We start from the raw sequence: 11,079 nt of genomic DNA, 5'->3' as shown, positions 1-11,079 counted from the left end.
CTACCAAATGAACCCGGAAACACAATTACGAATATTCCTTTAAAACCTGGGTGGTGGCAGTCACACACGCCTTTCATCCCAGGATGCAGAGGCAGGTGGACCTCTGAGTTCGAAGCTAGCCTGTTCTATGGAGTGAGTTCCTGGACAGCCAGGACTACTTAGAGAAACCTGTCTCAAAAAACAAAAACAAACAAACAAAAAACCCCAAACCAAACAAACAAAAAACCCCAAACCAAACAAACACTCCTTTAAATTAAAGACAAAAGAACTGCAGAATGGAGAGAAATTACAGTGTTGGGATATTTAGCAGTTCTCCAGATAAGCGCGTTGAAGCCTACAGAGGGTCATGAACTTGAGCTTCCCTGATCATCTGCAGGGTTGGGGACCGCGCTATCTCTGCCCTCCAGAAAGGCTCTTTTTATCTCCGCAGAGGTGCTGGGCTTCTAGCTGGCGCCTAGGGTGCTACTCTCCAACCGCTTCCCAGTTTTGCATCTGCTTGGGAGAGAATTTCTGTAGTAGACCCCAGTCCGCCTTGGCCCAGGATTTCAGGCTAGGCGAGCCTAGTGCTGAGCTTAGATGCGGAGAGCAGGGTTGATCAGCCTGAGGGTCATCCAAAAGCTTCAGCAAGCGAAAACGGGGAAGAGATGCACCTGTACCTGGATCTAACCACCCCTCCGAATTCTGCCCCCACCAAGGGTTCCGCCTCTAGACCCCTCCCTGCCTGGATCCTCGGCACCGCCCTTATTCCCAGCCCTGGGCAATGGACAGCAAGACTGGATCCCAACACTGCAGGCCCAGCTACAAGATTTCGGGCCTGCCTCAGCACGTCCTGGGTCCTACAAACTCCGCCCCCATCCCAGCCACGCCCCCTCGCACCTTGCGACCCTCGGCCCAGAGCCCCAGGCGCGAGACGCGCGTCTCTGACGTTTGGCGCCCTCCGAGTGACGCGCAAGTCCCGCCCCGGCCTCAAGCCCCGCCCAGGCGGTGGCCGTTCCCCGCCTCCCGCAGCCTGAGCCACTTCTCCAGGAGCTGAGGCGGAGGCTGAGGCGGCGTTTTCCGTGCCCGCTGCGGTCTAGGTGGCGTTCCTGTCCGGCAACGAGCGGCTGTGCAGCCCCGGCGCCCGCGGGCAATGGTGGGGCGGAGCGCGCGGACACGAGCGGCCCTGCGGCGGGCATGAAGGAGGATGGAAGGACAGGACGAGGTGTCGGCGCGGGAGCAGCACTTCCACAGCCAAGTGCGAGAGTCCACGGTGCGTGGCCGGGCGGTTCCCCTGGTCCAGACCAGCACGGTCCCCTAGCTTCTTCCCGGACCTCCCGGCCACAATGGTTTTCCAGCGCCCCACCGGGTCTGCTGCAGACCGACTCTGACGCCCCGCGTCACTTACGTCCTCTGTCACCTGCGACCCGGTCACCTGTTCCCCATCGCCTCACCTATGTCCCTCTCCTGTCACCCGCTGCCCTCTCCTTTCGTAGGTCTCCCTCACGCCACCGGCGCTCTCTCCCCTCCGCTCTGTCTTCTCTTCACCTATGTTTCATCCCTACACCTGCACTTCCTGTCCCTCCTGTCATCTTTATCCCCCCTCCTGTCACCTGAGTCCGCCTCCACTGCAGCCCCTCCAGCCACTTGTGTCGCCTCCCCTTCCCTGCACCCTCTCTCCTGTCATCTCTGTCCTCTAGTCACCTGTGCCCACCTCTTGTCACTTGCAATGCCCTTCTGTCACTTGCAACCCTTCCCATCACCTATGTCCTCCCCTCCTGTCCCTTGTCCTGATCACCTACACTTGTACCCTCCCCATGTCTTCACGCACCTCATCTCCTTTCACCCCGTCTTCTTCACCTGAGGTTATCCCGCATCTGCTGATGGAGGGTGGAGGGTGATGGGTGGCTGTTGCTTTTCCTCTAGTCGGGTATGGTACCTGGACTGAGCTGGCTGTGGCTAAGGTGTAGGTGGTGCAGACTGCCCGGCTTTCCAAGCTTCCAGTCCGGCTGTGACTCTGGCCTCCCACTCACATCCCTCCCTCTGCTCCGCTAGCCAGGACAGCTAAAAACTTGCAGAGGAGGGAAGACAGGTCTCTCCTGGGAAGGGTGAGAGCAGAAGCCCACAGGGCACAGAAGCAGTTGCTCTGGGAAGGATGGACCCGCTTCATCCTCTGCTTCTAGCAGGTCAGGATGCCAACTTGACTCCCTAAGTTCTCCTTTGATGAGTACCTTTCAGGGTACCCCACAGTGTATAAGCGGGTTTGTTTGTGTCTCCATATCTCTGTAACGTATGCCCAAGTTACAAGTTTGCATCCGCCCCACGTTTAGCTCACTTTTCCTGTTCAGTCACACCCTTGGTTTGAGGTGAGTAAATTCTGGTTCAGAGTAGTCCAGCTTGTGCAGTTACTGACTTTGAAAATTGATTATATGGCAGTAAAAGGAGATGCATAAATCTGCGCTGATAGAATTTGGTATGCTACATTTGGTTTTGTTTTTATTAATTCTTTGCGTAGTTTATAGAGTGTATTTTGATCATATTCACCCCTCGCCAACTTCTCCCAGGCCTAGGCCCATCTTCTCAACTTTGTGTCATTTTTTAAAACCCATTTGTGCTGCCCTTATATTCTTAGGTGTGTGGACATTCACTGGAGTGTGGTTGACTTATCAGGTACCACACCCTTAAAGAAAACTGACTCTCCCTCCTCCCTTAGCAGTTAGGGATCCATCTTCATGCCCATCTCCCGTCTCCATACGGAGATTTTGTCTGCATTGAGCTTGCCAAGATTTTGTGTGTGTGTTTCACAACTGACTTCAGTTAATTGTACAACTATCCTGTTGTAACTGGAAAATACTGCTTTCTTATGGCCATCTACTGTCCCTGGCTCCTGTACTCTTTTTGTCCCCTCTTCCACAGTTGTTTTAAGCCTGAAGAAGAGGGAGAGTGATATGGAAGTCCCATGTAGGTCTGAGCGTTCATTCCTTAGTCTCATTCTCTGCACCTTGTCCTCTGTTATATACACAGAAAGCCTTCCTGATGCCCGTCGAAAGACTCACCAATCTGTGGATATAACAAGTCATTGGAAGCAGTTTAATAAGGTGTCTATTTAGCAGTGTTATAGTAGTAAGCTCTCTCTCTCTAGGGCCTATGACCCATCTAGCACAGGTTCTTGTCTCCAGGTATGGGTTTCCTTTCGTGGAGTGGGCCTTAAATCTAATCAGAAAGTGGTTGGTTACTCCCACAACATTTATGCCACTAGGAAGAAATATATAATTTTAAGTATGCCCTTGATACATTTCTTTATTCTTTTCTTCTTTTGTTGTGGGGGGGTTTAGAGACAGGTTTCCCAGTAACTTTGGAGCTTGTCCTGGAACTCACTCTGAAGACCAGACTGGCCTCAAACTCACAGAGACCCGCCTGCCCCTGTTTCCCGAGTGCTGGTATTAAAGGCGTGCGCCACAACCACTCGGCTATTTTTTTTGTTTGTTTTTTGGATATATTTTTTTTTTTTTTTTACTAAATATACCTGACTAATCATGGTTTCAGATGCTGAAACAGTTTTATTACCGTGCCGGAGGCCCAGCTTTCCCCCACAGCTGTAACTTTTGTTTCCTCCAAGAGTAGCCGCTGCTCTGGCTTCTAAGGCCATAGGTTAATTTTCACCTTATATTTTTTAAATATTCATATATTATATATATGTATATATAATTGTTTTGTCCTCATTTATGTCTGTATATCATGTATGCATCTGCTGCCCATGGAGGCCAGAAGAGGGCACCAGATCCTCTGGAACTGGAGTTGCAAGGCGTTGTGAGTTGTCCCATTGCTACTGGGCACCAAACATGGGTCCTCTACCACTGAACTACATTGCTAGCCCAGAGAAGTGGCAGGTTTGCTCATTCTTCTGGGTGTGGTGTATCTGGTGGTGGATATCTGTTAGCTCCTGAAAGTTCTGTCAGCGTGGATTTGATCTGGCAGAGTTATAAACCTGAGACACGGCTGGTACCGCAGCACAAGCATGCCCCTCAAGTTCTTAGGGCTGTCTTTGGAATCCCAGTGAGCATAGGTGGATATGTTGCAATGTGTGTGTGGTAATAGGCTGAAGTGCTTGTTTTGTGAAATTTGTAAGTATTACTCCTTGTTTTTCGCATGTGGGTGGATGTCTAGTTGGTTCAACAACATATATTATTTTCCTTATTGTATTATCTTTGTGCATTGTGAATGATCAGTTAACTGTATTATATGGTTATATTTCTAGTGTTCCTATTCTGTTCCATTGGTCAATATTTAATTAATACTATACAATTTTGATTATTTAAGTTTTATTCTTACTTTACAAAAGTAATTTTTATTCAAATTGTGCTGATTATTTTGGGTTTTGTCTCTTCACATAAACTTTAGAATCAATTTGTTTCTGTCTACAAAGTAACTTGCTTGGATTTTGATTGGAATTGCATTTAGTTTGTAGATAAAATGTGAAGAATTAACATCTTCCTGTTCATGAACATGGGCTATCCTATCTCCCATTAATTAAAGTTAAGTTATTTTTAGATGTCTTTCATCAGAGTTTTATCATTTTTCTTATAAATATTTTGAATATATTTTGTTAGATATTCGGTTAAAATTCATACACACACTAGTGTATATATATATTGGCGTGCTAGTGTAAATGGTGTGTGATGGTTTTGACTTTAAATTTCACTTGTCCCTGGGCTGCTGGTAGCACACAACTTTTTATTTATTAATTTTTCAAGACAGAGTTTCTTTGTCTATCCTTGACTGTCCAACTGTCCTAGAACTAACTCTGTAGACCAGGCTGGCCTTGAACTCACAGAGAGTGAGTCTGCCTCTGCCATCCTAGTGGTGGTATTAAAGGCATGTGCCACCACTGCCTTTTTTTTTTTTTTTTTTTTTTTTTTGTGGGGGATGCTGGCACACATATTTAATCCCAGCATTTCCACAGGTAGAGGCAGGCAGATCTGTGTTGTTTCAAGGCTATCTGCTGATTTCAAAACAAAAGCAAACAACAACAAAACCCCAAAACTAAAATTGAGATCAAACCAAAACAAAAATTTCACTTTTCTATTCTGGCATATAGGAAAGTGATTGACTTCAGTATATTAACCTTGTGTCCTCCACTCTTGCTAGAAATATTTATTAAGATCTAGGTTTTTGTGTGTATTCATTCAGATTTTTCTGTATAACTAATAGAGATATCTGTGTACAAAGGCAGTTTTACTTATTAAAGTCCTTTTTCTTGTCTTCTTGTACTAAGTAGGATTCCTAGTACTGTGTTGTGGGATATGAGAAAAGGTGCTCTTGTCTTGCTGTAGATCTTAGACAAGTGTTGCATTTCTCATTATTAAGTATGTTAGTTATTGATACTTTGTAGATTGGTATTCTTTAGCTGTTGAGGAAGGACTTTAATTTTAGGTTCTTTAGTTTTTTAAAGTTTTATTTATTTTTATATAATTGGGGTTTTGCCTAAATATATGTGTGAGGATGCCAGATCTCTTGGTACTAGAGTTACAGACAGTTGTGAACTGCCAAGTGGGTGCTGGGAATTGAACCTGGGTCCTTTGGAAAAGCAACTAGTTCTCTTAACTGCTGAGCCACATCTCTAGCCCCAATCTTAGGATCTTTTAAATTTAAAATTAATATTTTTTCTTATTTATTTGGTTTAGGTTTACTTTTTCTTTCATGATGAATTAATGTCACCTAGCTAAAGTAGTGTTTTATTTATCTTTTTTTGTAAAGTTAATACATTTTTATTTAAGGGATTTTACATGTGATTTCCTCACTGTCCATCAAGGTCACTGAAATTCAAGACTTTTGAAGGTAGTCCTTTTTCAAAGAGCCAATGCTTAATTTAGTTGTGCTATCAGACCATAATTCTTTTATTTCTCTATGCATTAAAGGCAGACATATTCATGAAAACTTCAAAGTTCTCCATTGAAAAGTCTTTAAATCAATTTCTTCAATTTACTTTAGGAATCATTTTAGTGTAGGTTTGCCTCTCACTTGCTGACACCCTATGCCTCTAAAGAATGAGTTCAGACCATATTCATTCCTGTCACATTCATAATACTATGGGTCTGTGTGCAGGATATGCCAGAGTTACATTGAAACAAACTCTATTCATAGGTGTCTTCAACTCTGACCTCATTCATTTTCAAGACAAGCCTTTGATACTCACATGTTCATCTCCTTTCCAGAGCTTTCTGTCCTCTGCCCAGTATTTTTGGCCTTAGAAGCTTTTTTAAAGACTGCAGCTTCTTTCTTACTCCTCTTGTTATATATTGACTTTTCTCTTCTTTGGGAATTTCAAACTTATCCATAAATTGTTCTCTACCAATTTGATATCACATTCTTTATATTCATATATATATATATATAGGAGAAATGGGCCCATCATCATCCAAATACTCATATCTCTGTCAAGATCTTCCTCTTCTACAACTTCGTCAGCATGCGTTTGCTTTACAAATTCCTTAAGGTGGTGTCCATACTTCAGTTTTTCAGTGTGGTGGAAAAAATTCTCTTGCAGGCAGGGTGGTGGCGGTGCACAACTTTAATCCCAGCACTCCAGAGGCAGAGGCAGGTGGATCTTTGTGAACTCGGGGCCAGCCTGCTCTATAGCGCTAACTCCAGGACAGCGAAGGCTACACAAAGAAACCCTGTCTCAAAAAACCAACCTACCCACCAACCAACCAACCAAACCAAACCAAACCAACCAACCAACCAACCAACCAACCAACCAACCAAAGAAACCAACAACCAACCAAACAAAAAACAACAAACATTCTCTTGTAATAACCCCTGCACACACCAGAGCTATGTGCACCACTCATCTCCTCCTCTACCATGCCAAAAAGCTGTTCTATTTATCTCTATATATTCAATTTAAAAAGTATTTTAGAACTATAGTTTTTTGGTACATGATGATTCATGACAGTTATGTCTTCCTTGTGGGTTATATCATTTATTTATTTTCTTTTTGGGGGTATATAATTTTTTCAACAATTTTTATTTATTTATAAGTGTTCTGCATGTACATCTGTATGCCAGAAGAGGGTACCAGATTCTATTATAGATGGTTGTGAGCCACCATGTGGTTGTTGGGAATTGAACTCAGACCTCTGGAAGAGCAGTCATTGCTCTTAACTGTTGAGTCATCTCTCCAGTTCCAATCGCAACTATTTAATGCATATTAATTGTATCAATTGGATTTTACTGTGACCTTTCTATGTACTCATATATCCTGACTTGATTATGCCTACTTCTTCCCTCTTCTTTTGCTGTCCTCTTCTCTTATACACTCCTTGATCCTTTTATCCTTCTCTAATATTCCCTCTTTTACTTTTAGGTCTTTAATAAAATTAGTTTTCATCTATGGAAAAACTTGTAATATTTCTCTTTCTTATCTGTCTTCACTTAACATGAATTCTTCATTTCCTTCTATTTTCTTGCAAATCACGCTCTTTCATTTTCCTTCCAAGCTGAGTAATTCTCCACTGTTTATAATGCCATATTTCCTTGGTTCAGTCATCTGTCAGTAGGCATCTAGGCTATTGTGAATGGTATCATAGTAAACACAGGAAAGCAGATTTCACTTTCTTGGCATATATATTCAGGACTGACATAACAGAGTCAGATACAGTTTTGTTTTTGTTTTTAGTTTTTTTTTTTTTTTTTTTTTTTTTGGAATCTCCATTTCCATAGTGGCTGTACCGATTCACATGCCTTCCAGTGTAAATAAAGGTTTCTTTTTGTTCACATCTTCATCAGCATTTTGGATAATAGCCATTTTGACTGACATGAAATGGAGCCTCAGTGGAGTCTTGATTTGCATTTTCTTGATAGCTAAGAATGTTGAGCATTTAAAAATATATTTATTGGCCATTCGTGTTTCTCCTCTTTTTTTTTTTTAAATAAGTATCTGTTTAGATCATGTGTCACTTTTTGCTTGAATTATTTGTTCTTTTGTTATAAGAGTTAATAATGGGTCAATTAGTTTATAACTAATATAGACCTCTGCACATTTCTTTGGGGCTGAACGGCTAAAGGCCAGGTGGGACAGAAAACCTTGGTCAACAGAATGGCGCCCAATTGTGGACAACTGCATTCACATAAAGCCTGAGAGAGCTTGGGAAGTAATTCTAGACATAAAATAATAGAGTTAAGCACGGCTTATTGATAACAGCAATTTTTTGGGTGGGCTCTGCTTGCTAGAGGCAAGTGCTCTCATTTTAGAGAGACTTCCTGACTCAGCTTTAGCTGCAAAAACTTTGCAGCCCTTTAAAGAGGTCTGCCACAAAACTCTTAAATGGTGTTTATGAATGGCCTATAGCCTACAGCATGCTTCTTGGTAGCAGCCCGGACCTTGAAATGCTATAGAGTTGTGACCACTAGCCAGTACCGCTAGCATGAGGCTGGGATCTCAGAAAGCTAAGGAATGGGCTGTATCCAGCTGTCAAAGTCATGGCTTCAATCCTAGCCATATCGCTTAGCAAATTAAATACTCATGTGATCAGGAAAAGAGAGATATACACTAAAGATAGACTCAGATGAAGAAAACCTCTAAATGGTTTACAGTGTGTTAAAAATATATGTAGGCTTGGGAGAAAAAAGGATAAAGTCCTTAACATAAAGAAAGAGTAGTTGGGTGTGGTGGCACACACGTTTAATCCCAACACTTGGGAGGCAGAGGCCTGGTCTATGAGAGAGTTCAAGGACAGCCAAAGATACACAGAGAAACCCTGTCTCAAAAAGCCAAAAATTAAAAATAAAAGAAATAGAGGTTAAAATAAAGCCATGTAAAGATGAAAAATACACAGACAGTCTGGATTCTGTATGTTATTATGTTCTCTTTCAATTGTATGAATGCTGAGGAAGGAGCAACAGCTGCTAGAAGATATTTGTTTATAAATGCTGCTGAATTAATCCAAGATAGGTATTTTGAAAATACCTTGACTTCAAATTGAAATCAGAAGTATGTTACTTTGGAGAAGAGGTTTTGCTTTTGTTTCCACAGAAAATGAGAGGCTATGGATTTATTCTGGGCTAAGAAAAATAAGGTTTGATCAAGGAAGACCCCTGAGAAATCTCTGATAGGAGCGGATGGCTCAGATGTCTGAGTTCTACATCCAGAACAGCCTCAAGACTCTGGCTGAGATGATCAAGCCTCACAGGATACTCCAGTCATGACTTAATCATAATTCTAAATTTTCTTTAGGTCCCCATAAGATTATTAGTGCCCCAGTTCAGCAGGAAGTAGCCTGAAAAACTACAATCACATTCTTCTTGTCTGGTCACCCTGCCTATATTTCCTGTCAGGCTACTGGCCAATCAGTGTTTTATTAAATCAATATGATTGACAAATCTTTACAGTGTACAAGAGCAAAACTGTTTCCACAGAAAAACTGTTTCTTCTATAAGTAGCCTTATAGATGTCATGGTTCCTCTTTGCAGCAGCAGTGAAGTAAGACAGAGGTGGTACCAGGATGTGGGCTACTGCTGTGACAGTGCTGACTATACTGCTTTGGGGAGAAATAGGCAAGACCTTGGGACTTTGGACTAGGAAAGTATTTGAATGCTCTAGGTAGTGTTTAATAAACTAGCATAGTAGGAGCTTAAAAGACATTATTTCTGAGATCTATGTGAACAATTGAATCTCAACTCAAGAGGTTTCAATAGTGGAATAATATTTGCAACTGGGCTAGAGATCACTCTTGTGATACACTGGCAAAGAATGCCACTGCTTTTTGCCCTTGTCTTAAAAATTTCTAGGCTGAATTGAAAAGCTTTGAACTAATTTCAATAGCAGAGATTTCAAGACAGCCTAATATTGACAAGGTTATTAGTGATGCAGGCCTGCATTGAAAAAGAACAAGGAGTGCAACAAGAAATATAAAACATGGGTTGGAGAGATGGCTCAGTGGTTAAGAGTACTGACTGCTCTTTCAGAGGACTTGGGTTCAATTCCCAGCACCCCCATGGCAGCTCACAACTGTCTGTAACTTCAGGATCCAACACAGATTTGCATACAAGCAAAACACCAATGAAATAAAAGAAACAAGGCATGCATTTACAAAACAAAACAAAGCAAAAGCTCAAAAATATAAAACACACAGTTTTAGGAGAAAAAGAGCACCAGAAATTGAATGTTGGAGCCAAGGTTTGTGCTGAGATAGATGGGGAAATGGACTAAAGAGTATGCTATCCTTATGTGAGACCCTACCCAGCCAATTCTGCAACTTGTGAAAGGAAAAGTCCTGTGGAATTATCTGTTCCTGGAAAAGAAGCAACAAAGGAAAGTTTATGCAAACATAATGCTCTACCCTAAGTATGTAGCTGAACTTGGCAGCACTGACCATGTGGTTCTGGCCTTAGAGTCACAAAAGATACAGGAGTAAAAGCTTGTGGAATCTTCCTTAAAAGTTAAGAAAATCTGCTAAGGCCAGTCTGTGGCAGTAAAGTCCTTGCATGGAGATCTAAAGAGGCCATTGTACAAAACTTTGAAAGTGAAATCTGGATTGTGTTTGAGACCCTAATATATTGGAGATGTTAGGGCCATGGAATACTTCCAAGGAGAGCTGCATGTAGGGCAAGGAACCAGCTTGAGGGAGGGGAGGGGCTGTGTTACACTCAGCAAAGTTGGAAGGGTGGAGTCATGTAAGTCCTTTGACTTTGGATATAGAGCTACAGGATTTGGAGTTTGTCTTGCTGGTTTTTGGTCTTGCTTTGGTTTAGTATTTTCTTACTATACCCCCTTTTCTTCCTTTTGGAACAGTAATGTATATCCTGTTACATTGTATGTTGGAAATATGAAATATGTGATCTGCTTTTTTATTTATAGTTTACAGGGGGGTTACAATTAAGACATTGCCTTGAATATTAGAAGAGACTTTGGGCTTTTAAACTGTGTTTGAGACAGAAAGATATGGTGTCTTTTGAAGTTGAACTAAATGCATTTTACATTAAGATATAGCCAGGGGAGCCTATAGGGACCAGAGAGTAGAATGTGGTAGTTTGAATAAGAATGACTCCATAGGCTCATATATTTGAATAGTTGGATCCCAGTTGGTGGAACTGCTTGGAAAG

At 42.1% G+C, this 11,079-nt stretch overlaps 1 protein-coding gene across 3 annotated transcripts in view; it reads left to right on the top strand.

Annotated features, from left to right (window-relative positions):
- Window positions 1-992: 992 nt before the first annotated feature.
- Lmbr1 (limb development membrane protein 1) overlaps window positions 993-11,079 on the top strand; it is a 162,388-nt gene continuing 152,301 nt past the window's right edge. For all 3 annotated transcript variants that reach the window (XR_009058182.1, XR_009058165.1, XM_057786150.1), the window contains exon 1: window positions 993-1,249. Coding sequence is in view for 1 of the 3 variants with exons in the window: in XM_057786150.1 (XP_057642133.1) it covers window positions 1,184-1,249 (66 nt within the window). In the remaining 2 variants the exon portion in view is untranslated. The remainder of the gene's footprint in view (window positions 1,250-11,079) is intronic.

This window comes from Chionomys nivalis, chromosome 1 (assembly GCF_950005125.1).
Source record: "Chionomys nivalis chromosome 1, mChiNiv1.1, whole genome shotgun sequence".
NCBI classification, from domain to species: domain Eukaryota; kingdom Metazoa; phylum Chordata; class Mammalia; order Rodentia; family Cricetidae; genus Chionomys; species Chionomys nivalis.
This window is presented reverse-complemented; position numbering and strand designations above follow the sequence as displayed.